General features: G+C 38.3%; 2 protein-coding genes and 1 pseudogene across 6 annotated transcripts in view; 1 reads left to right on the top strand and 2 right to left on the bottom strand.

Annotated features, from left to right (window-relative positions):
* The window catches only part of Asb3 (ankyrin repeat and SOCS box containing 3), a 200381-nt gene that overhangs the window by 94828 nt on the left and 78539 nt on the right, over positions 1 to 27014 (top strand). For 3 of the 4 annotated variants that reach the window (XM_085829040.1, XM_085829042.1, XM_085829039.1), the window contains exon 2: positions 21567 to 21775. In XM_085829040.1, coding sequence (XP_085685166.1) covers positions 21580 to 21775 — 196 coding nt within the window. In that variant the 5' untranslated portion in view covers positions 21567 to 21579. Of the gene's footprint in view, positions 1 to 21069; positions 21132 to 21566; positions 21776 to 27014 lie in introns of those variants that run through there. The other variant, XM_085829041.1, reaches the window with a different exon arrangement.
* On the bottom strand, positions 1623 to 11377 carry Chac2 (ChaC glutathione specific gamma-glutamylcyclotransferase 2). Of its 2 annotated transcripts, XM_021176496.3 has the most exons (3): positions 11101 to 11377; positions 4713 to 4748; positions 1716 to 2923 (listed from the first exon to the last, which is right to left on the bottom strand). In XM_021176496.3, exons 1-3 carry the CDS (start codon positions 11233 to 11235, stop codon positions 2558 to 2560), a joined length of 537 nt encoding a protein of 178 aa, XP_021032155.1. In that variant the 5' UTR covers positions 11236 to 11377; the 3' UTR covers positions 1716 to 2557. The 2 variants fall into 2 exon arrangements, with proteins under 2 accessions (XP_085685164.1, XP_021032155.1); XM_085829038.1 differs by lacking the exon at positions 4713 to 4748 and having other exon boundaries at positions 1623 to 2923; positions 11101 to 11364.
* Positions 26173 to 26857, bottom strand: LOC110304210 (GPN-loop GTPase 1 pseudogene; annotated as a pseudogene).

Genomic DNA, 27014 nt, shown 5'->3' with positions numbered 1-27014 from the left:
TTATACCCTTCTAAACATCAGGTGTCCTCTACATATCTTGTCTCAGCATGTGCATCCAATCAGCTTGAGTCTGTGGAAATGGCAAGAATCTGTAGTACACCACCAGATTTTTTTTTTTTTTTGGGTGTGTTTCTCTCTATGGAGTTCTGACAAATGCAGCTCAACTATACAATGTAAGGAGGGCCAATAAATGCATGCTGTTAGCAAAGAATCCTTCATCACGTTTCCTTTCATGTGCTTGCTTTAGCAGAGCATCTCTCCTGTGTCTGCTTTAGTGCAATGTTCCTTCACACGTTTCCTTAGCCTTTTACACTTGTGTCCACTGGAATGCATTGTTCTGTCATGTGTTTGCCCCAGCAAAACACCACCCAACTGACTTTACAAAGAACCCTCAAGTTTCTACTTCATATACCATTCCTGGACATATACTTAAAAGAAGCTCCACCCCCCCCCATACACTTGCTTATCTATATTCAAAACAGCTTTATTCATAGTAGCCAGAAATTGGAAACAAACCTAGACGTCCCTCAACTGAAGAATGGATAAAGAAAATGTGGCACATTTATACAATGGAGTATTACCCAGCTATTAAAAACAATGAAATTTGCAGGCAAATGGATGAATTTAGAAAAGGTCATCCTGAGTGAGGTAAGCCAGATCCAGAATAACAAACATGGTCTGTACTCACTTACAAGAGGACCTAAGCAGGGATGCTTGAATCTCACTGAGAAGAGAAATAGACTAGAAATCTGGGGTATATGGGATGGGACTAGGTGGGAGAGAGGATGGGGAATGAGAACAAGAGAGACAAATTTGGGAGAGGTCAGAGGGAGAGAGTACTGGGAGAGAGAACTGGACTGGGAGGGAAGCATCTCTCATGAGATAGGACAAGCGAAACTCTCAGGAATCTATTAGGGTGACTCTTAGCAATGGGGCATATGGATTCTGAACCAGTCATCTCTTGTAACCAGGCAAGACTCTAATGGAAGGACTGGAACACCAACCCAACCACAAAACCTCAGATCCTCAATTTTTCCTGCCAACAAGATGTCCAGGGGTAAAAGATGGGACAGAATTTGAGGGAATGACCAACCAATGTCTAGCTCACCTTGAGACCCATGACATGAGGGGACACCCACTCCTGAGACTGTTTTTGGTATTCTACTATACTTGCAGATATGAGCCTAGCATAACTGTCATCAGAGAAGTTTTATCTAGCGACTAATGGAAACTGATGCAGAGAGCCACAGACAAACATTAAGTAGAGCTTGGGAAATCCTGTGGAAGGAGTGGAAGTATTGAAGGAGCAAAAGGTGTCAGACATCACAGGAAAACCTACAAAATCAATTAACCTTGGCACAATAGGGGCTCATAGAGATTGAACTGCCAACCAGAGAGCATGTCGGGGACTGACCTAGGCCCTCTGCACATTTGTAACAGTTGTGCAACTGGTTCTTCATGTGGGACTCCAAAAGAGGGAGCAGGCCTTTGACTACATTGCATGCCTTTGGATTCCTTCCCCCTAATTAGGCTGCCTAGTCTATCCACAATAGAAGATGTGCCTAATCTAACTGCCACTTGATATGCCAAGGCCAGGAGACTTACATGGGAAGCCTCTTCTTTGTATGAGGAGCAGGGGGAGGAGAGGTGAGAGGGAAGGGCTGGAAGGAGAGGGGAGGGAAGCTGCAATGGGGATGTAAAATAAATAAATAACCAATTTAAGAGAAAAAAGAAACAAATCAAGGATAATTTTATGAAGTTAAATAATTTGAGAATTAGCTTCCTGATTATGTAGCCACATAGTTGATGCTTTTATTTATGTGACAATATATAAATAAGGAAAATAAGGACTATAATCAGAAATGACACTACTTAGATAAATTATAATTGTAAAATCTGTTTTAAACACAATTTTTATTATGTTTCCACCAGAAAAACTATCTTTTATTTTAAAGTTTCATTATGAGATAAATAAAAAGTAAATATGATTATCATTAGTGGATTGATATATGGATAGCTCTATGTAGTTTTCCTTGGTTATAAAATACCTTTTTACCCCAAAGTAATAGAAAGCATATTATAATCCCAAAGGGATCATTTATATTAAAAGAAAAGTACAATTTCTTTTGGTCTAAATTTTAGGTTCATTTAATTCCAAATAACAAGGATATTAACAATCAGTGCTGTAACCTTACCTCTTCTATATTTCTAATAACATTATTTTAAACTTATGTACAACAAACCATGGTTATTCTAATAGAAACAGGAAGTTAATTGAGACCTGTATTTCTAATGAACAAATGTTGAAATGTAATATAATCAGGAAATCACTTGTACAATGTGGACTCTTTCCCATTATGAAAATCTTTTAGATATGTTTCAGGACACTTGCAAATAAATCGTAAATTTAGATGATATTCCAATTACAATATTAAATAGTAAGATCTTCAAGTAAGAATGTCTAAAACATACTGATGTTCTGTACTGATGTTATTTTCTGAAGACTAAAACTCTTGCCTCTTTGGGTGAGTTGGTGACTCTGTATGCAAATCAGGTTCTATTTTCCTTCTAAGCGTTCCTTTACTAATTTTTCCAACGAGAAGAGATGCTCGTCTGCATCTTCTGGCACAAGTTTCCTAACAGAATCTGCAAGTTCAAAAAGATATTCTGTATTTCTTCCACTTGGACCAGCTGCATTAAAAATTTGTTCAGCAATATCTTCCAGAGGTGCAGGGCCAAGATAGTTAGGATTATCACATGTTCCAATGTAGAGCAAAACACTGAATGGTTTTGTTGTGGAATCTTTTGGATAAAAAATGACTGTCGTAGTTCTGTAGCCTCCTTTCTCTCTGAAGTCAAGGTATGTTTTTACTTCCTCTTCTTTTCCTACTGGTAGTTTGTAAGCAACACCCCATACACTGCCCTGTTGAAAAATGAAAAGAATATACTGTTTTGTATTTATAAGGCTATCAAAGTAGGTGAAGATAATTTATGACCTAAGATATCTAATAGTCTAATGACCTAAGATATCTAATAGTCTTAGAAGTCAATGAAGTTTTGTTTTAATGTGCCTCAAAGTGGGAGATTAAGAAAAACAGCTTTTAAAATGCTGCTTTTTGATTGATTGATTGATTGATTGATTTCTTTTTACACTCCATATTTTATGAGTCTACCCATCCACCCTCTGACTGTTCCACATCCCATACCTCCTCCCCATCCCCTGTCTCCACATGGATATCCCCATGCCCTACCCCACCTGACCTCTAAACTCCCTGGGGCCTCCAGTCTCTTGAGCGTTAGATACATCATCTCTGAATAAACCCAGATCCAGCAGTCCTCCCTCTACTGTATGTTTGTTGGGGGCCTCTAAAATGGTATTTTTAAATAAGTAAATAAAATGCTTTATTTTGAATAAGTAATTGATTTGTATCAAGCACAGCAAGTCCCTTCCATCAAAAGTTTATATTAGGTATTATTTTTAAATTAATAAAAAGTGTTCACTGATCATTAAATTCTGTGGAAGAAAGGTGCCATTTGCTCACTAGGAGTTCCAGTCATTGGTTTGAGGATAAAGTACTTTTAGATGGCTTTTCCACTATAAACTGTTGAAAGCATTTTGCAATCAAGACTGTAATTAATGGTACTAATGTTTACCTTTTTTTTTTTTTAAATTTTCAGATAAGGACTAGCATTTTGAACAAGGCCAGCCTTGAACTTTTCATTCTTCTGCTGTAGCTTACTGATTATAGGCAGGTGGCAGTAGTGGTGCTGCTTGAGTTTTGTTTTGTATAATTTTTTCTCCAACTTGAAAGAAACTGGGTACTGTCCACCAAGTTTTGAGTGCTTCAGACTCGTTTCAGAATTACAAGTGCTGTTTATAAAATCAGTTAGACATTTTTGTTTTTACTGAAAAATACCTGATTCCAGGCAAATTTCTAGAGTGCTTTTGATTCTTAGTCATAATCTGGATACGTGGAGCCTGTCCCCATTACTGCTAAAGAGGATCACAAAATTCTCAGTCATCAGACTCACTTAGAAAGCTGTGAAAGGGAGATTACATATGATTTGGTTGTGTTTTGTTGCTTTTTGAGTTCTGATTGTAACTTTCCCATTGGTACAGAAAAGAACCGGGCAGTGGGTGGTGATGGTGCATGCTTTTAATCCAGGACAGTCAGGACCATACAGAGAACCCCTGTCCTGAAATCCCCAAACCACCAAACCTGAACAACCAAACAAACCCTAAAACCTAGGTCAACCTCATGTTTTATCTGTTATAACTGGGTGGCTTAGACTTCCTAACAGTACCAGCAGGGCTGTCTCTGACTCCTTTGCCTGCTTTTAGGACCCCTTTTCTCCTACTGGGTTGTCTTGTCCTGCTTAGGGAAGATGCCTAGTCTTACTGCATGCAACCTGATGTGCCCTGTTTGGTTGATGTCCTTGGGAGGCCTGTCCTTTTCTGAAGGGTGATAGAAGAGAGGTGGACTGGGGGAGGGAGGATGTGCAAGGAAAGGAGGAGAGGAACTGGTCTGGATATAATATATATAGAGAGAATAAAAAAAACAACAACCCCCAAACCAATCTAGAAAAGAGTTCCAGACTTTGTTTAATTCAAATTTTCTGTGATGACTAACAAAATTTCACTGATTATTAAAATACAGAGCTAACATTTTATTTAATTAGAACTATGTAAAAAAAAAAAAAGTATATCATACCCCAGGATCTTCAACAAGGGTCACAACTCTTCCAGGCTGTTTTGAAAAAGGTAGAAAAAAGTGTTTTGTTTTGTTTTGTTTTGTTTTCTAAATTAAAGTTCATTAAATAACTAAACATTAGCAACTTGTCATAGAATAAAGCTCTACTACATTTGTCTAAGGGAGTAGGTTAAAGCATTGCACATCTAACAGATCTGATTCTGTAGGTCTGGACCCTTATAATAAGTATTTATAATAGCATGCTAGCTGGCTTAGTGAAGCTCTTAGGCTCATGCTTTCAGAACCACTACTAGGCTATACTTAGATCTCAGGTATGAATGAATGAGTGATTTTTACCTGTAGTTATGAGGTACTTTACTTTAGTATTTATGCCATAGGGTGCTTCAAGGTAGTTGTTTTTATGCCCTCATAAATAAGTTTCATTGACTTATTTAGAGGCTTATACTAGATTGATCATTGTATCTATCTATCTGTCTGTCATCTCTTTACTATTTTTTGAGAGAAAGTCTCGTGTAGCCTAGAGTGGCCACAAACTTGCTATGCAGCTAAGGCTTGGTTTGAACTCTTGCTTCTCCTGCTTTTACCTCTGAAGTGCTGGGCTTATAAGCATGCCCACCAAGCCTTGCTTAGAACTGGGGTTGTTTGTTTGTTTGTTTGTTTGTTTCCTTAAACTGTTCTCATACAAGATAGATTACCTGGCAGGACTATAGTAGCCTAAGTGCATTTTAATTAATTATATTCTAATTAATTAATTAATCAATTGTTCTTTTCAGATAGTTTTCAGTGTGTAGCCTGGGTTGGTCGTGAACTCACTATGTATATAGGCTTGTCTTGAATTCCTAGTAAACTTTGTCTCAGCCTCCAGAGACTACTGTTTGTAGTAGAGAGTTCCCCCATGTAAGAGAGACAATTCAGAAAGATGACTGGAGATTGCACAGAGTCAGGTTTGTAAAGTGAGAAGGCAGAGTTGAGGGAGTGGTGGTGCAGTTAATAGTACAAATAGATACTTTCCTATCTTGGACCTTGGGCTAAAAAAAAAAGGCAGACTTGTGAAAACACTAACTTGAAGTTATTAGAACAATGGAAACAAGAAGCCATTAAAATGTGAGTGAAATTAGAAATTAAAACCTGTAGCACATGTGTAGCAGGTGATTGCTATCTTAAGAAGTATTTTGGGAATATGAGATTGGTAAAATGTATAGTGGTTAAAATAGAAGGAGGAAGAAATAAGAGTGCAGAGTAAAAAATACCTGCAGTGAGGGTAACACATTTTATATTTCAGCTCATTTCCCCCCTGCCCAGCTGATCCAATTCTTGATAGTTTTGTCTTTTAAAAGTATGTGTATGTACACTCCTCTCCCCCCATAAATAAGTAAATATTTTAAAAACTATGTGTGTTGGGGGCATGTGCATGTGAGGCCAGAAGAGGGCAGGAGATCCCTCTGGGAGCTGGAGTTACAGGTGTGTGCTTGCTGCCTATTGCTAAGTGTTGAGAACTGAACTTGGGTGCTCTTCAAGAACAGTATGAGCCTCAGAGGCATCTCTTCACCCAGTTAATTCTTTTTTATCAGTCTATTGTCTCCTTAGAGATTTCTCTGTCTGCTTCTGATTTTGCTTCCTACTAGTCCAATGAGAGCCAAGAATAGCTTTCTGGTTTTAAATCTTTCAAGGTTGTGCTATTCTATAGAATACAACTAAAGGTGCTTTGCTAAACTGGGAACCCCATTCCTTCCTACCTTTCTCCACAAGATATTGACTTACTTAAATGTCTTCTTTGGGGAGGGGGGAGGGGATAGGGGATTTTCAGAGGGGAAACTAGGAAAGGGGATAACATTTGAAATGTAAATAAAGAAAATATCTTAAAAAAAGGAAAGTTTTGCTCAGTTTTGGACCCTACATGCAACACTACTGACCTCCCAATCAAAATGAGCCCACTGCAGTGATAGTGGCTGTTATGGGGACAATGAACTACTTTCTACTTCGATTTGAGGACCACTCCTCAGGATGCAATTCATGCCTGGAACTTTAAACCTAGGTGAGAGCCTGTGAGAGACATGGACAGAGGCAATAGTGGGGAAATATTTATGATTAGCTTACTAAATGGATATTTTGTGCCTCTCAAAGTACCTTCTAAACATTTATGTCTGTACTCATAGGTAACTACTGTTGTCAGCTTTGGTTCCAAAAGTTTCTTTGTGCAGTGAGTGGAAGTTACTGCTGAGACTGATGATTCTGAGTGGAAAAATGACTATTTTTTTGGCCTGTACCACTAACTACCTAGAGCTTAAGGGACATCACAAAAAAAGGAGGAACCAGAGACAAAGTATAATCAAAGAAAGGGATGAAATATTATGGAACTCTTCTTCTAGGCATAAAGTGGTCTCTACACTCCACATCAGCTCTAATTACTTGCCCCAGGCTTGCCCATAACTGGGCACATCAATATTCTGTCATGTAGAAGGGTGGCTTATGTCCCCACGAGCATCTATTGACCAAGTAGGGAGGGGCTCATGAATGCTCCAATGGTTTCTGGGACAGAGTCTACTTCAGTGATGAATGTACTTAAAAGTTGCATGCCTCTGCAGTAAACCCTCACTCACGCTCCTCCTAAGCAACACCAATGAAAAGTTCAGTTTGAACAAGAGGGCAGGGGTAAGCAGGAGTGGGAAAAGACAAGAGGAGAAAAGGTAATGGGGGCACTGTGATCAAGGTGCATGCCTGTGTGTATGAAATATGAAATTATTATAAATGTGCTAATAAATATTAATATAAAATAAACGCTCAAAACTCTTAAAAAGTCTCCTTTATATAACTCTTACTGTCACATCTATGAACATTTTTGAAAGACAGTACATGTTTCTAATTTTTTTTTAATAAGGGAGCAATGAAACTGAAGAAAGGGTTCTTTTCTTAGTTTATTTATTTCGTTTTTAAAGATAGAGTCTTGGGTAGCCCAGGCTTGCCAGCTACTCATAGTATAGCTAAGGATGACTTAGAACTAACTTCTGATGCACCACCTCTACCCCCTGAGTATAGCAGTGAGGTTTTCTCACACCCCAGTTTGTGTGGTAGTAGGGTTAACATTAGGTGAGCTACATGTTGTCACTTTCTTTTCCTTCCTCATTTTTGAGATAAAACAGTGTCTTGCTGTGTAGCCAAGGCTAGCCACAAAGTGGCAATCCTCTTGCCTCAGCCTCCTCAATTCAATGATTACAAGTGTGCATCAGCATCTGTGGCTAAGAAGAGGTCTTCAAAATGAATAGGATTGGGAGTTGTTTTATTAACAAGTTATGATTGGTGGGGGTTTTTTGTTTTGTTTTGTTTTGTAATTTTTTCAAGACAGGGTTTCTCTGTGTAGCCCTGGCTCTCCTGGAACTCACTTTGTAGACCAGGCTGGCCTCGAACTCAGAAATCCGCCTGCCTCTGCCTCCTGAGTGCTGGGATTAAAGACATGCGCCACCATGCCTGGCTATGATTGGTGTTTTTATTGGATGACAGGGAATGCTTTTAATCTAGGAAAGTTAAGGATTTAGTAAGTATTCCTGATTTTTCAAATTAAAATGATTCTTTTGCCAGGTGTGTGTGACAACATTCACTTTTATCTAGAGTACGTGGGAGGTGCAGAAAGGAGAATCAGGAACTCATGGTCATGTTCGCTATATAGCAAGTTTCAAAACTGCTTGGGCTATACAAGACCCTATAGCAAACAAAACAAAATAAGACACACTTCCTTTTTTACAGTTATAATTTTGGAGAAAATTCTCTTAAGTCAAATCGTTCCTTTGTTGAAAAACAGTCATTTTTGTGATACAGATGTACTTAAGTAAATGTAGAAGCTAGGTATGGTGGCACAGGCCTTTATTCCCTGTGTTCTGGGAGACAGAGAAAGTTGGATCTCTGAGTTTGAGGTTAGCTTGATCTTCAAAGTGACTTCCATGCCAGCCAGAAGTACATAGTGAGACTGTCTCTAAAAATAAACAGAAACCTAGGAAGAAATTAAAGTTTAATGAAGAAATTCAAGCAAACAATTCTCTCTACTACACTATATGAAACAAGCCTTACATCTGTATAGCTGCCATTCTTATAACTAACTTAGTGGGTACATACTTTTGTAAAAATACAGTTTATATCCTAAGAATTATCTGAGTCATTCCAAGTTACTGAATTGTTCTGGAATATTCTTTTATATTTTTGTCCAGATAGTTACATTTAGACAAATGTGAAGTCAAGTTAGGATGTTTTGTCTAGTTCTTTAACAGAATACTGTATTTGAAATATATTTAGTGCTGGGCAGTGGTGGTGCACGCCTTTAATTCCAGCACATGGGAGGCAGAGGCAGGCCGATTTCTGAGTTTGAGGCCAGCCTGGTCTACAAAGTGAGTTCCAGGACAGCCAGGGCTACACAGAGAAACCCTGCCTTGAAAAACCAAGGGGGAAAAAAAAGGAATATATTTAGTGCTAAATAGTTCTGTTAATTTTCTATGTTTTCCTCATTGTTGTTTTGAAATGAAAGGTGTAAAACTATTAGCCAATACAGCTCCCTTTAAGTCTTAGTAAGCTGAAGCACAAAGAAACATTGGCTTTGATAGATCTCTTATTACTTTTTTTTTTTAACATTTATTTACTTTCTATGTACACACCTGTGCCATGGCTTGTGTGTTGAGGTCAGAGGGTACCTTGTAGGAGTCAGTTTTGTCCTTTACTTGGTGAGCTACATCTCTGGCCTTATTAAAAATGTAATTTAAAAAAGTTATCTTTTCCTTTTAAAGAACCATTGATCCCATCTTCCCAAAGACAGGGTCTTAACTATGTAGCTCTGGCCTCAACTCAGAGATCCACATGCCTCTGCCTCCCAAGTGCTGGCATTAAAGGCATGTACGGTTATGCTGGGGTCTCTGGCCCTACTTTTTAAAAATGATATATACAAACAGCACCACCACAAAACAAAACCATCACAACAACAAAATCTGAAAACAAACCATGGACTTTTTTTTTTTTTTTACCAGCAGTCTGCGTGACAGTACACATATCTTAATGTGCTATGTAACAAAGATATCCTCTGATTGAGCCTATGTTGTAAAATATGCAGTCATAACCACATACCTGCCTGCTTAATGTTTGGTTATTAAAATGAAAACCTAGTTTATTTATTTTAATTCTTTAATATTTTAAATATTGTTTTATAGTAGTCTTGGTAATTCTTTGGTTATGGTGTTTCTGTTGATGTAAATAAACATTGGCCCTCTGTTTGGGTTCCACTAGGCCAGGAAAGTCTACCTTAATTCTAAATTGACAAACTGTAGTTAGAATGGTTCTACCTCAGATGCTCTTCCTGATTTAAAGCCTGTATCTTTTGAGCAGGTACAAACTGTGATCTTTCCCTTTCCTAAAATCTCCTCTGATACTTGGTTTCCAGTATTTCAGAATATTAAGCTTTAGAGTATTTTTTTAAAATGGTGCTGGGAATTGAACTCAGTGCCTTACATGCACTAGGTAAGAACTCTACTACTAAGCTAATATTCCCAAACTTGTTTCTGAGCTTGAGGTCCAGGCTGGTATTGAACTTGTGATATTCTTTTGGATTACAATTTTGTACCAGCAGACTAGGCTAATTTTAAGAGTATGTTGGAGAACACACGAACATTCAAAACCAAAGGTTAGATATTAACCAAACAAGTTACTAGTTACTTCATACTTGTTTAACTTTTTTTTTCCACAGATTTTTTTTGCAGCCAAGGCAAATAGTGAGCTGCTTCTAACACTCTGAACCCCTAGAGAGCTGAATGCTTTATATGACCAGACTGAAAAACAGATCAAATGATTTGTATTTACATTAATAATTCAAGAGAACTATGGAGAAGGAACATTCAAATAATGGAGATTTTCACTTCATTACTCAGAACGAACTGCAAACCTCACATAACTTTGCTTATACCTCTCAATCAAAAAATCACCATGGACATAAAAATTGGAATGACTGGAAACTAGTTCTTTCATGATCTTAGGCATTTTAAAACTAAAACATTGGAAACATAAATTGGAAATTTACAGGCACATATAAATTCAGACCAGTAAAAACCTGGCATAATATAGACATATCAACGAATTTACACATTGACCATGTGGTGACATGAAAATTCAACTTTATTTATTTTGTGGGGTGGCAAAGATTGCCAAGACAAGGGTGCTGGTCCTGGCCACTTCAGCCTTGGGCGAGCTCCCTGTGCCCATGCCTTCTGCTTTAGAAACTAATTACATTAGGCTTCTGAAGCGGCCTAAGGATGTCCACTTCTGGAGAGAGGCAAGGGCAGGTGGCCAATGAAGTTGAGAGCTTTATCCTGTTCCAGTGTTCTGCTGGGTAGGTGGGCATGAGGCGCTGGCTCCTTACCTTGCCTGGGACCCCGCGGTGGTCCGTGCTACCTTGCCAGAAGCGCCGACTGTAGTTTGTGATGTAACCAACCAGCTTGTCCTGGTAGGGGAAGTCCACCTTCCAGATGAGGGACCCATAACCAAACACCCACATCTTTCTGGACCCTGACCGGCACTCGGACTTCAGAACGAGACTGCTACCGAGGGGAGTAACCGGCTGCTGGGGCAGTGCCAGGCGCGCTGGCTTCGCCTGCTGTGCGGCGCAAAGCACACTGGGTTTTCAGAGCTTCTATGGTGCGGGAGGGGTGGGGGTAGGGAATGGGAGGCAGGGGACTACATTACCCACAATTCTTTAGAGATTTATGACTCTCGAGTTAGAGCAGCACCCCTCCCACCTTTTTTTCTAGTGAGAATTGAAAGAGGAGAAAACGCAGGACTCCTGTCTTTTAGGGCACCACAATTAGCACGTAGTCATTTTGTTGTGCTTTGAAAATTGGCTAGCTGCCCACATGAAACAGCAGCCAGAGTGGCAGATCCCGGAAGTATAATATCTCTATGACCAAATCCTTTGTCCTTTGCTTTTCAAATAGAAGCAAAAATTTTACAACAGTAGTTTTATGTGTGTGAAAAAGCAACTGGATTCTAATGGAAGTTGTCTATCAGATGGTGGGTGGCGGGGAGGAAGAACGGGACTGCCTAGGCATGATGAAGGAGAGAGTTTTTTAATACAGTCAGAGACATCTGGAACAGTTCACAGTGGACAGGACCAAACTGAGCTGTGCCATGTGAGAAGAGGGAGGGGAAGAAAGATGAGAGAGAGAGGAACCAGGTGCCGCAGCCTGGAGGCCCAAAGGGGATTTGGTTGGATTATATAGGAAAGGGCTGCTGGTAGAAGGTCAGCCCAGCCTAGGGATGGAAAAGTTTAGAGTAGGGGGTGGAGTATGCCAGCAGGAGGGTCCTGAAATAGATCAGAACTGAAGGATGCAGGAAGAACTTTGCGGTCAGTGTCTTATTATGATGTTATAGGCACCTCAGCCATTCTTCCCACTTTTGAAACCTACCACTTATTTAAACTTCAAAGAACTGCCTTGTTCATTCTTAATCTCTGTGGCTCAGAGAAGAGCAGGTGCGCTCTCCCATACATATACTTCACCAGTGGTTTTTACAATGCTGTATATAGAATCATTTTCTCAGATGAATGGCTGCTGTTTTGTTTAATACGAAACTTTGAGGATAATGAATATTCTTTACTGAACACTTAATTTGGATGGTTGAGGAGAATTCTTATATTTAGTTTAAAATGTATTATTTTTCCTGGATTTCCTTCTTAACTCTTAAGTATTTTCATTGCCTCCCCATCAGACAGTTCTATTCTTGCAGAACTATGACAGGACATCTTAAATTTTAGATAAAAACACTAGTGGGAAAATATGTAGAACCACTGGTGACTATTGGGAAACATATTTTCTTAGTCTTCCTTTGGGCCGAGTTCTTTGTATTCTTAAGATTATAATATATTATGTATTTGAATTTCTCAAAAATTGAAAATTAAGTGATATATACACACTCCTCACCCCCCCAAAAGACCAGAGTTTTGTTTTTTGTCTTTGATTGGCACCCCACTGAAAAGCAAGCTGATGTCCTAAATGTTGCTATAGTGATATAAATAGTAAGGAAGCAAAAAAATCCTCTTAAGTTATAGGGATTTTTAAAATACACACTCTAGATAAAGGTTCCAAACAGTGAACTCAAATACAGACTTTTGAAAGTGTTGAAGCAGTAACTACATAAATTGTAGAAAATTTGGCTTGGATTTGCATTTTTCTGGGGAGAAACTTGTTTGATGCATCTCTCCAAGAGGTCAAACATTCCAAGAAATACTACCATCTGTTGAGTTAGTGCTATTTCTCACTTCAACCATTCTGATTCTTTATGGAGGTATAAGACTAGAAATGTTGGGCGATTTGATTGCCCATTTATGATGATTTCTGTTTTTGATCTTCAGCAATACTAGAGAAGAATGCTAACTTCAGAGAATGAAAAAAAAAACGTATATATTAGATTTATTTATTTATTTTATGCATATGAGTACACCACCATTGCTCTCTCTCATGCCCAGAAGAGGGCATGAGGCCCCATAAAATAAGTTGTGGTTTCACAATGCTTGGCATAATTATTTCTGTTAAACTCTTTGCTGTCATTTTTCTTTCTTTTTTTTCTATTAGATATTTTCTTTATTTACATTTCAATACTTAGCCCCTTTCCTAGTTTCCCCTCTGAAAATCCCCTATCCTCTCCCCTCTTCCCCTGCTCCCCAACCCACCCACTCCCTCTTCCTGGTCCAGGCATTCCCCTATACTGGGGCATAGATCCTTCACAGGACCAAGGCCCTCTCCTCCCACTGATGGCCAACTAGGCCATCCTCTGCTACATATGCAGCTAGAGCCATGAGTCTCTCCGTGTGTTTTCTTTGATTGGTGGTTTAGTCCCAAGAGGTCTGGGGTTACTGGTTAGTTCATATTGTTGTTCCTCCCAAGGGGCTGCAAACCCCTTCAGCTCCTTGGGTACTTTTTCTAGCTCCTTCATTGGGGACACTGTGCTCCATCTAATGGATGGCTGTGAGCATCCACTTCTGTATTAGTCAGTCACTGGCAGAGCCTCTCAGGACACTGCTATATCAGTCTTCTTTCAGCAAGCTCTTGTTGGCATCTGCAATAGCATCTGTGTTTGGTGGTTGTTTATGGGGTGGATCCCCAGGTAGGGCAGTTTCTGGATGGTCATGCCTTCAGTCTGTACTCTGAAACTTGTCTCTGTAACTCCTTCCATTGGAATTTTGTTTCCCCGTCTAAGAAGGATTGAAGTGTCCACACTTTTGTCTTCCTTCTTCTTGAGTTTCATGTGTTTTGCAAATTGTATCTTGGTTATTCTGAGCTTCTGGGCTAATATCCATTTATCAGAGAGTGCATATCATATGTGTTCTATTGTGATTGGGTTACCTCACTTAGGATGATATCCTTCAGATCCACCTATTTGTCTAAGAATTTCATAAATTCATTGTTTTTAATAGCTGAGTAGTACCACATTCTGTATCCATTCCTCTGTTGAGGGACATCTGGGTTCTTTCCAGCTTCTGGCTATTATAAATAAGGCTATGAACATAGTGGAGGATCTGTCCTTATTAAAAGTTGGAACATCTTCTGGGTATATGCCCAGGAGTGGTATAGCTGGGTCCTCAGGTGGTATTATGTCAATTTTCTGAGGAACCACCAAACTGATTTCCAGAGTGGTTGTACAAGCTTGCAATCCCACCAGCAATGGAGGAGTGTTCCTCTTTCTCCAAATCCTAACCAGCATCTACTGTCACCTGAGTTTTTGATCTTAGCAATTCTGACTGTTGTGAGATGGGATCTCATTTGGTATTCCTCAGGTGAGAATTCTTTGTTTAACTCTGTACCCCATTTTAAAATAGGATTATTTGGTTTTCTGGAGTCTTAACTTCTTGAGTTCTTTGTATATATTGGATATTAGCCCTCTATCAGATTTAGAATTGGTAAGATCTTTTCCCAATCTGTTGGTTGCCTTTTTGTCTTATTGACAGTGTCCTTTGCCTTACAGAAGCTTTGCAATTTTATAAGGTCCCCTTTGTTGATTGTTGATCTTACAGCACAAGCCATTGGTGTTCTCTTCAGGAATTTTTCCCCTGTGCCCATATCTTCAAGGCTCTTCCCTACTGTATCCTCTATAAGTTTCAGTGTCTCTGGTTTTATGTGGAGTTCCTTGATCCATTTAGACTTGAGCTTTGTACAAGGAGATAAGAATGGATCAATTTACATTCTTCTACATGCTGACTATCAGTTGAGCCAGCACCATTTGTTGAAGATGCTGTCTTTTTTCTTCTGGATTGTTTTAGCTCCTTTGTCAAAGATCAAATGACCATAGGTGTGTGAGTTCACTTCTGTGTATTCAGTTCTATTCCACTGATCTACTTGTCTGTCTTTGTACCAGTACTATGCAGTTTTTATGACAATTGCTCTTTAGAACAGCTGGAGTTCAGGGATGGTGATTCCACCAGAAGTTCTTTTATTGTTGAGAATAGTTTTTCCTATCCTGGGTTTTTTGTTATTCCAGATGAAAAATTGAATTGAAATTTTAATGGGGATTGCATTGAATAGGTAGATACCTTTCAGCAAGATAGCCATTTTTACTATATTAATCCTACCAGTCCATGAGCATGGGAGATCTTTCCATCTTCTGAGATCTTCTTCAATTTCTTTCTTCAGAGACTTGAAGTTCTTATCATACAGAACTTTCACTTGCTTAGATAAGAGTCACAGCAAAGTATTTTATATTATTTGTGACAATTGTGAAATATTTTTTTCCCTAATTTCTTTTTCACCCTGTTTACCCTTTGTGTAGAGAAAGGCCACTGATTTGTTTCAGTTAATTTTATATCCAGCTACTTTGCTGAGTTATTTATCAGGTTTAGGAGTTCTCTGGTGGAATTTTTGTGGTCACTTATATATACTACATATCATCTGCAAAGAGTGATATTTTGACTTCTTCCTCTCCAATTTGTATTCCTTTGATCTTCTTTTGTTGTCTAATTGCTCTGGCTAGGACTTCAAGTACGATATTAAATAGGTAGGGAGACAGTGGGCAGCCTTGTCTACTCCATGATTTTAGTGGGATTGCTTTAATTTAAGTCTTTCTCCATTTCCTTTGTTGTTGGCTACTGGTTTGCTGTATATTGCTTTTATTATGTTTAGGTATGGGCCTTGAATTCCTGATCTTTCCAAGACTTTTATCATGAATGGGTGTTGGATTTTGTAAAGTGCTTTCTCAGCATCTAATTAGATGATCATCTGGTTGTTGTTGTTGTTGATGTTTTTGGTTTTTCGAGACAGGGTTTCTCTGTTTAGCCCTGGCTGTCCTGGAACTCACTTTGTAGACCAGGCTGGCCTTGAACTCGTTAATTTGATCCTGATTTAACTTTGATACCTGTTATCTGTCTAGAAAATTGTGCATTTCGTCCAGGTTTTCCAGTTTTGTTGAGTATAGGCTTTTGTAGTAGGATCTGATAATTTTTTGGATTTTCTCAGATTCTGTTGTTATGTCTCTCTTTTCATTTCTGATTTTGTTAATTAGCATCCTGTCCCTGTGCCCTCCAGTTAGTAGGGCTAAGGGTTTACCTATCATGTTGATTTTCTCAAAGAACTAGCTCCTGGTGTGGTTGATTCTTTATAGAGTTGTTTTTGTTTCTACTTGGTTGATTTCAGCCCTGAGTTTGATTATTTCCTGCTGTCTACTCCTCTTGGGTAAATTTGCTTCCTTTTGTTATAGAGCTTTCAGGTGTGCTGTCAAGCTGCTAGTGTATGCTCTCTCCAGTTTCCTTTTGGAGGCACTCATAGGTATGAGTTCACCTCTAAGACTGCTTTCATTGTGTCTCATAAGTTTGGATATGTTCTGGCTTCATTTTCATTAAACTCTAAAAAGTCTTTAATTTCTTTCTTTCTTCCTTTCTTGACTGAGTTATCATTGAGTAGAGTGTTGTTCAGCTTTCATGTGTATGTGGGTTTTCTATCATTTATGTTGTTATTGAAGATGAGCCTTAGTCTGTGGTGATCTGATAGGCTGCATGGGATTATTTCAATAATTTTGTATCTGTTGAGGCCTGTTTTGTGACAATTTTTGTGTTCAATTTGGACAAAATACCATGTGGTGCTCAGAAGAAGGTATATCCTTTTAGGATAAAACGTTCTATAGATATCAGTTAAATCCATTTGTCTCATAACTTCTGTTTCCTTCACTGTGTCTCTGTTTAGTTTCTTTTTTTTTTTCCTAGTTTTATTTAATATTTTAGTGTTGGTTTTTTTTTTTTTTCCCCTGGACAGGGTTTCTCTGTATAGCCCTGGCTGTCCTGGAACTCACTTTTTAGACCAGGCTGGCCTCGAACTCAGAAATCCGCCTACCTCTGCCTCCCGAGTGCTGAGATTAAAGGCGTGTGCCACCACACCTGGCTCTGTTTAGTTTCTGTTTCCAGGATCTGTTCATTGATGAGAGAGTGTTGTTGAAGTCTCCCACTATTATTGTGTGTGGTGCAATGTGTGTTTTGAGCTCTATTAAAATTTCTTTAATGAATGTGGATGACCTTGCATTTGGAGCATAGATGTTCAGAATTGAGAGTTCATGTTGGTAGATTTTACTTTTGATGAGTATGAAGTGTCCCTCCTTATCTTTTTTGATATCTTTAGATTGAAAGTCGATTTTATTTGATAATCAAATGGCTACTGTAGCTTGTTTCTTGCTGCCATTTGCTTGGAAAATTGTTTTCTAGCCTTTTACTCTGAGGTAGTTTCTGTCTTTGTCTTTGTCTTGTATACAGGAAAATGTTGGGCCCTGTATATGTAACCAGTCTGTTATTCAATGTCTTTTTATTGGGAAATTGAGTCATTGATATTAAGAGATATTAAGGAAAAGACGTTGTTGCTTCCTGTTATTTTTATTGCTAGAGTTGAAATTTTGTTCATGTGGCAATCTTCTTTTAGGTTTGTTGAAAAATTGCTTTCTTGCTTTTTGTAGAGCGTAGTTTCCCTCTTTGTGTTGGAATTTTCGCTTTATTATCCTTTGAAGGGCTGGATTTGTGGAAAGATATTGTGTAAATTGGGTTTGGTCGTGGAATACCTTGGTATCTCTGTCTATGGTAATTGAGAGTTTTGCTGGGTATAGTAGTCTGGGCTGGCATTTGTGCTCTCTTATGTTTCATATGACTTCTGCCCAGGATCTTCTGGCTTTCATAGTCTCTGGGGAGAAGTCAGGTGTAATTATGATGGGTCTGCCTTTATATGTTACTTGACCTTATTCTATCTTTGTTGAGTACATTTGGTGTTTTGATTATTATGTGATGGGAGGAATTTCTTTTCTGGTCCAAACTATTTGGAGTTCTGTAGGCTTCTTGTATGTTCATGGGCATCTCTTTCTTTAGGTTGGGGAAGTTTTCCTCTATAATTTTGTTGAAGATATTTACTGGCCCCTTCTATACCTATTATCCTTAGTTTGGTCTTCTCATTATGTCCTGGGTTTCCTGGATGTTTGGGTTAGTATATTTTTTCATTTCGTATTTTCTTTTTTGTTGTGTCAATGTTTTTATGGTATCTTCTGCACCTCAGATTCTCTCTTCTATCTCTTGTATTCTGTTTGTTATGCTTGCATTTATGGCTCCTGACTTCTTTCCTGGGTTTTCTATTTTCAGAGTTGTCTCCCTTTGTGATTTCTTTATTGTTTCTACTTCCATTTTTAGATCCTGGATGGTTTTGTTCAATTCTTTCACCTGTTTCTTTGTGTTCTCTTGTATTTCTTTAAAGGAGTTATTTATCTCCTTCTTATAGTCCTCCATCATCATCATGAGAAATGACTTTAGATCCATATCTTGCTTTTCTGGTGTGATGGTGTATCCCGGATTTGCTATGGTGGGAGAGTTGGGTTCTGATGATGCCAAGTAACCTTGCTTTCTGTTGCTTCTGTTCTTATGCTTGCCTCCCGCCGTCTGATTATCTCAAGTGCTCCCTTCCTTCAATATATCTGATTGGAGCCTGTCTTTCCTGTAATCCCAGTTGAGTTAGAACTTCTCAGAGTCCAGCTTTCTTTGTGATTCTGTGATTCTGGGGTCATGTGATGCTGAGATTCTGGGTATGCCAGAGTTCTTGTCAGTCAAGCTTCCTTTGAGACTCTGAGATCCTGGTATGACCAAGCTCCTGGGATCCTGGGATTCCAAGATCCTGGGCATGTTAGAGTGCCTGAAAGTGGTACCTCCTCTGGGGACTGTGGGGCTGTCTGCTGAGTTCTTAACCAAGGTAGACCGGTGCCAACTGGAAGGAACCTGAGCCAGTCGTTGAGCTGGATTCCTGTGTCTGTGCTCTAGCTGGCCCCAGGCACCCCTGGTTCTGTTCAAACAGATGTTGTGTTCCACTCACCAGTGATCCTAAGATCCTTGGCATGGTAGGGCACCTGTGGGGTGGAGAGTCCTCTGGAGACCATGGTATTGCCCGCCAAGTTCGGGCCCAAGTTGGCCCGGTACTGGTGCAGACCAGAAGCTGCTGTCATTTTTCTTAAATATTTTCCTCATTTGGAAAAATTAAGATACATAGGTAAATTATGAAACTGTAGCTACTGTTCATATACCTTCCATCATAAACTTGTTAGGAATATTTACCAACAGTTAATGCATTTGGAGTAAGGTGCATGTGTTATAACTTTTTAATATTAAATACTTTTCTAAATACTTTTACACATATCTTTTAAAATATAAGAAAATTATTTAAATTGTATTATCAAATATCTATCATATCCAAATTTCCTTAATTATCTTAAAATTGTTCTGGAGTCACTAGAGAATAGGTAGGTGTTATAAAAGGTGATATCTTACAAACAGCTTATGTTGACTAGTCAGTGTTAGAGATGGAAAGGAATGCCGCTGTTCTTACAGCATATTTTTTTCTGGACTTGATTTCCTTTTACAAAGCCAGAGATATTACTAAGTTCTCTTATTTTTTCAGGGTATTATATATTGTTTGAATCCGCTAATGTTATTTGTAACCAAGAGAGAAGCCAGTAGGAAAAATAATCATATCTACATATTTTGCCCAAGTGGTGTTCTTCAAATATTTTTATAGTTGTACCTTTATGTGTGTCTTCAGGATAGAAATATATTTTCCTTTGTTAAACAAACACACTTAATACATTATCAGTATGATATTTGTTTTCTTTTATACATATAATTATTTTGGGAAGAAGCTAGCAAGGTTCAGCATAGGGTAGCATTTCAGTATCCTTCAGTATGGCCTTAAGCTCTCTCTATAGTCTTTTTTTTTTTTTTTTTTTTTTTCGGTTTTTTGAGACAGAGTTTCTCTGTGTAGCCCTGGCTGTCCTGGCACTCACTTTGTAGACCAGGCTGGCCTCGAACTCAGAAATCCGCCTGCCTCTGCCTCCCGAGTGCTGGGATTAAAGGCCACCATGCCCGGCTTCTCTCTATAGTCTTATTTTGCTACTGCTGTTTGTTTATCTGATCCTTCTTCCAAAGTGAGCTGTTTTGCTTACTCATTGTGCCTTGCTTACTCACCTCCTTTTTGTTTATGAATTTCCTTTTGTTTCAGAATGCTCTTCTTCCTATTGTGTCATTTGAAATGTTCCTTGTTATGTATGGGACAACTCACATCCCTCACCAAGTAGAATTAGATTCTTCTTTAATTTATATGATTTTCATTTTACTTTATATCATAATGTACATTTACTGTGTTGGATCACTATATTTATCCTTCCTATGAGGCTGTAAACAACTTGACATAGTATCTGTGTGATTGTATAGTCCTCGTTGCTGGTCACATAACTGGTGCTTAAAAAATAACTGTTAATTGAAAAATTTAATGTGTGTTTGGTAATAAATATCTTCACCTAATCTAAAGGAGCATTTGACCTGATGAGATTAATTTATTCATAGCTGACATAAGAAATTTGCTTGCTATAAAATGAACTTCTATATTTACAGTTTTAAGTTTCATTTTAAAGGTGACCATGTATGTTTAAATTTATTAAAGTTTAAATTTACTATTGAATCTATTTTATGCTTACTTTTAATGTCTTTCCTTAAAACTTTTTTTAATAGATTGCTTAGAATATGGATCTAGAAAATTTTTTATCAGTATTGGGCTAGATATGCTGGCATTTTCTGACAACCCTCCTCCCCCAGAGGACATTAGGAAAACTAGGATGGAACTAGGACTGAGAAGTTTACTCCTTGGGACATCAGGATTCCCCAAGAAGCCTGAATCTCAGCCCAACATATGTGACTAGTTTGCGAGTCTTATACTGAGATCTGTGTTGGGCTTTGATTGTTAGAGAACATGAAATGAGCTCTGAAGGGAGGTGATTATGATGACACACTGATACTTACATATGAAGGTTGCTGTCTGTTGGCTTTGCTGATTTCATTCAGTGAGACATTTTCAAGGATGGAACTCCTGAGTGTTTATCCTCTTCTGGAAAGGACTAACAATAGTAGGAAAACATCCCTTGTTATCCTTGTTTTCCTTCAACACCATTCCACCCTTCCTTTTTATTTTAAAAGACTTTTTGGGATTTAGTTGTTTCCTACAAAGAGTAGTAAGATGGGATTCACAAGTGGTGGTCTGCTCGTAGCAGTAGACTTTGTGCTTTGGTGTGATGTCAATGTGTAGCCTGCTGGAAAGAACTGACAGACATTTTCAGAGGGAAAAAGATAGAACAGTAAAAACTCCCTTGATATTTTAAATAAAATTGCTAGGAACTGATGTCAGAGACATACCAGTTATACTGTATCAGAGGCTGTGAAACCTAAGAGTTTTTCTAATTTTCTCATGTGAGAAATACAAGACAGGTCCACTGTGGTGGATTGATATCTAGTTCAGTGTTATTTTACTGACTGTGGCATTGCCTTTCTGCCTTGTTTTATAGACTGATCAAAAGGATGGATTTTACAGAGGCTTACTCAGACACGTGTTCTACTGTTGGACTTGCTGCCAGAGAAGGCAATGTTAAAATTCTAAGGAAATTGCTCAAAAAAGGCCGAAGTGTGGATGTCGCTGATAACAGGGGATGGATGCCAATTCATGAAGCAGCTTATCACAATGCTGTAGAATGTTTACAGATGCTAATTCATACAGGTAAAGTAAATGTAAGGTATGGGAGGCTGTATGTATAAACTAAAATAGGAAAATAGGAAGATGGTAATAAGTGATTTGTTTTCGGTAATCCTAAAATAAGTACCTCTCCTATTAAGGATGCTAAGATTTCTGCCTTGGATGGTATTCCATCTAGACATATATAAATATTACCCTTTATTCTTTCTGGACGTATTTGTACTTTACTTATTTCACGTTTATTTATTACAGTTATTTAATTTGTGTGTATGAGGCAAGCATATACTATCATATGCCTATGGAGTTCAGAGGGAGGGAGCCAGTTCTCCCCTTTCATCATGTAGGTTCTGGGGATTAGATTTAGCTTATCAGGCTCAGCAGCTAGGATCCTTACCCACTAAGGTATCTCACTGGCCTATTTATTTATTTATTTATTTAGAGACAGAATTTTACTGTAGCTCTGGGTAGTCTGGAACTCAGAGATTTGCTTGCCTGTTTCATCTGAGTGCTAGGATTAAAGACATGCACCACCATGCCGAGCCTCTTTGTTTATTTTTATAAATCATTCTAGGTGATATGTCAGAGTAGCCTGCTGTTTTAACTGTATTTGGAAATTACTCATGATATATATTCCTTCTCCTTCCCTCTCCCTCTTTTGGCATGGAAAAGGAAATAAACAACAGGGACAGTGGTACTGTGTTTTATTTGGATTAATCTTTTTAAAAGTTAAAATTTGCATTTATGTATATGAGTTCTTAGCTTACATATATGTATGCATACCATGTGCACGCCTGGTGCTCTCGGTGGTCAGAAGAGAACGTTGTATCCCATGGAAATAGAGACACAGAGAGTTATAAGCCATTGTGTTGATTGACGGTGGGAATGAAACCTGGCTTCTCTTCATGGACAGCAAGTTCTCTTATCCACTGAGCCATCTCTCTAGCCCTAAGCTTTAAAAACAAAACAAAAGCAACACACTTCTTAGTATCTTTATCTTTGAGAAATTTTCTAATTACTTGGACTTTATATTTGCAGTACAGCATGGACCAGAGTACCTCTCTTTATAGTGCTTATAATGTCCTGAGGAAAGATAGATAATGAATACATAAAAAAAAAAAAAAAACATTAAGCAGGATTATTTCACTTTTGAGAAAATAAAGCTCATGTGGTATTGAACATATTTTCACAACTTTGCATACTGAATGCTCAAAGATTGACCTATACTTAGCAGCACTATTTGCACCAAAGGAGTCAGCAGTGCTGTCAACCTGGCTAGCTTCTTCCTCCAAGGACAGCTTGTGAAGTGTAACTAGTATTTTACTGAGTAAAAAAGGTCTGCATTGCAGAAAGGGGGATGAAGGTTGAGCACTGTGATCTGTTTTATGTGTCAGATGCTTGATTTATATAATTAATCTGCTCTTACAGATCATGTTACATCTCATTATCTCATCAGGTAAAAATAAGTCCACTACCACATTTTTTGGAGCCAGGTTTGAAGCAAGCTTTATTAAATACTGGACAGGACCATGGACACTGGCCAGGTCTATATCCAGGAGAGACCCAGACAAAGGCTGTGAATTATGTTAGTCAGATGCTTATAAGGGCAAAACCCACAAGGCCACATACCTCCTGCCTTTGTCCCATGTGGGCTAGCATACATTCTCATGTACTTCTTGTCTAAGTACCTCCTGCCTGCATGTGACCAAGTACATCCTGTACAACTGGGGCAGCCAACCTTATTTACAGAAGTGAAAATATGTGACTTGTTATCTTACACGAACAACGGCTCCCTACATTTCAGGACGTTTTCTGTCCTTGGGGCTTGCAGATTAGAAGCATTTTGGTTTTATAGATTTCTTAAGCATAGTATTTAAAATTCAAAATATAACTTTAGCCTTCACAAAAGAACTACGTGTGTGTGTGTGTGTGTGTGTGTGTGTGTGTGTGTGTGGTCATTGACTGACATCATTTTTAAATAATCTGTCTTATTTGGAGCTTACAGATTAGAGACATTTTTGTGTAGTGGATCTCTTAAGAACAGTATTAAAACTTAAAACATATTTTGTTTTGATTGAGAAGACCAAAACTCAGTGAAGTTAAAGCACACTGACAGGTCAGCAAAGTTGACCTGTTGAAGGTTAAAGCTATCTCTTCAGACTCTGCACCTTAGATTTTAAGGCAAAGTCTGTCAATGAACTTGGAGCTTATTGATTGGGCTAGGCTATTTGGCCAGTGAGTTTTAGAGCTCATGCTATGGTGGACAGGGAGACACCAGGGCTGGCATTCCAAACTTGATCCTCATGCTAGTGTAGCAAACACTTTTACTTAACTGAGCTTTGTTTCAGTGTCAAGATAGCCCATTGAATATGGGTGGCTGAGGCCCAGGGATATGGATTTAAATTGTACTCTGTAACATGTTTCTATGTGGAAGTAGTTTCTTGATAAGATTATTGATTCTGTGAGGTTGATGGACTGCTTAAACATTGTGATTGTAGCATGCTGGAATGTTGCAGATAGAGAGACAAATTTATCTAGGATTATCTTAGTTTTTTAAAATACTATACATTTATCAACGCCCCCCACCCCCCAAACACACACACATCTGTATCTGGGCTAACATCCTTTTAGCTATTGAGTAAAAGTTTTGGAGTCTACTAATGAAATAGACTATTAGCTTCCAGCAACCCATAGTTAAGAATGTCATCAGTTAACATATAAAACTTTTAGTGAGCATTTTCTGTCTTTCTGCAATCCAAATACCTGATATTTTCCCAATGTATTTGGAAAATATCTTCATGTATGATATGCAGCATTTGGTCTGTGAATATAAAAGATCATATGACTGTTTCCATACTTGAACAAAGTAACCTTAATCCATGTTTCCAGACCATGGTAATTCATATTTGGCTCAAAATATCTTTTTCCCATTGATGTAAGGTCTGTGTTTTGCATTGATAAAGCTTGATAATGTAATCTGCTTGACACAGGCTTTTCTGACACTTATGATCCACTCTTTTGAGATCTGGCCTCACCAAACTTAGCTCAATTTACTGAGATGTGGTTCTGTTCTTAATTTTTAATCTGTCTTCTACCATGAACTATGCAGTTTTGGTTTTCCTCGTAGTGGTCAGTAAAACTCAAAATAACAGTTTGCTACCTATCACTGTAATTAGTAATGAGATAACCTATTATTCAAAAGTGAAACTATACTTTGTGTCAGCAGATATAGGGCATGGTGTTATTGGAGTGTTTGGCTCTACTCTTGTCACGCCTGCACAGGTGGCTGATGCAAGTCCAGCTCACATGGTCCCAGCTCTCAGGTGTAATCAAGAACTCACAAGGTTTATGGAAGCCTTCTGCCTGGCTGAACCCTTTCTTAAGTTATTGTTGAATCTGTTTGTATATTGATGTGTTGACATGTGTATGCATGATATATGTTTGAGAGGGTGAGTGTACAATGGTGCATGCATGGCAGTAGACAACTTTGTGGAGTTGTTTCTCTATTTCCACCTTTTCATGGGTTCCTAGGATAGAACTCAGGTGATCAGGCTTACGTGTCTAGTGTTTTTAACCAGTCAGCCAGCTCACTGAAAACCTTAGAATGATACTTTGGTGACTTTACTAAATTTATAGCAACTTTTTAGTACATAGCTAGCAAAGTGATTGTATATCTACCTGTATTTATTGTTTCTTAAAATTCAAATTATACTCATAATTCCATTGAGACCCACTGAAGATTAGGCCATCTATTATTTCATAGTTATTGAATCTGAGCCATAGAGAATTTAAGTATCCTGCCTAAAGTGTAATCCAAATTATAACTGGAAAAGCCTGGATTGTAGCCTAACTCTTCTAATTCCAAATCTTCTAACTCTGAATGTTACCTTCCTAAACTAGTGTTTTTGTTTTCTGTTTTGTTTTTCATTAGAACCTTTATTCAATTCACTGTCCAAACAGAATTCTTTATAATATTCTAGCAAGTTAGTACAGGGAACATCACACAGTGACACTAACTGGTTGCAAGGGCAACTTTGTGCAGGCTTGTTTCGCCCTTTCCTTCTGCTAAAAGGACAGTCAATAATGTAAGGTTTGGATTGAAGTACACAATGCTAGGGTAGCTGGGTCTATGAGTCCAGCTTAGTAGAGATCCAAATTCATTATTAGGATGATAAGTTTTTTTTCTATTCACAGGAAGTGAGCTCAAGTGACACAACTTAGGCTGCACAGTGATCAGGTTCCAGAGCAGTGAGCATCCTTCCTTGCATACACACAAGGCAGAGCCTTGGAATTTGCCTACCAGCTCCACATCTTCTAACTCTGACTTCATTTTTGATTGCTCTCACAAGAGAAGCTACTGTGCAGAAGAAAACTAGAATCACATTGAGGAGTTTCTTTGTATAGAGATACAGGATTTCAGATTTCTAGAACAAGTGAGATTTCCCAAAGGAAATGGAAGCTATCCAGTTGTTTCTCTTTTAGTTTTGTGCCATTGATCCTTGTGAAATTCTGAAATGTTGGTTCTTCATGGCTTTCCTTTGTAACTTTGTGATCAGTGTTAGGAATGTCACTGTCAGCTTCTTCATCTTTTTCATCCAGTTTCTTGAGTAAATATCAAGTTTGAAGGTCCTAGCACAGGACCTAGTGTATTTGGTAGTCTCCAGTCCAAGTCTACAAGAGCCCTTTCTAAGGGCGTACTAGTTACTCTTTCTGCTGTTCACTCTGTGCATTTGCCAGTGAGTACTTCAAATGTTCATATTCAGGATGATATTTCCTCATAACTTTCTGCAGCATTAGTGATTTGCACACAGAGTTCATAGAAACTGTACCCTCTACAGCAGAGACACTTTGTTCATGACTGCAATGAGAGCCAGTTTAGTTTTATATAAGTAAGATTCTGTATGCATAAAGCATATTGAACATAAAGACTACTGGGTTTGTATTTTGTGATATATCCATTAAGTAGGTAAACACTGTTGAAAGTGAGGGTGTCAGAGCCTCAGTAATGTTTGTCCCAGAAGCTGACCAGGTGAATATCGTAATCTGTCCAGGTGTGCCATCAAGACACACCTTAAATATAATAATGTCTATAAAAGTACTTTGATTCATCTTTACTTTTAGATACAGTCTCAAGATACCCTCCAAGTCTGTTTTCAGGCGTGAAATAGATAGGAAGCCTATTGCATATCTGTTTGACCTGTATAAGCAGGAAAATTCTCAAACAAATGAAAGAAAGTCTACATTAGATAGTGGCAAAAGGCAATCT

The sequence above is a fragment of the Mus caroli genome, unplaced genomic scaffold (assembly GCF_978045245.1).
Source record: "Mus caroli unplaced genomic scaffold, Mus_caroli_1 scaffold_13, whole genome shotgun sequence".
Taxonomy (NCBI): domain Eukaryota; kingdom Metazoa; phylum Chordata; class Mammalia; order Rodentia; family Muridae; genus Mus; species Mus caroli.
This window is presented reverse-complemented; position numbering and strand designations above follow the sequence as displayed.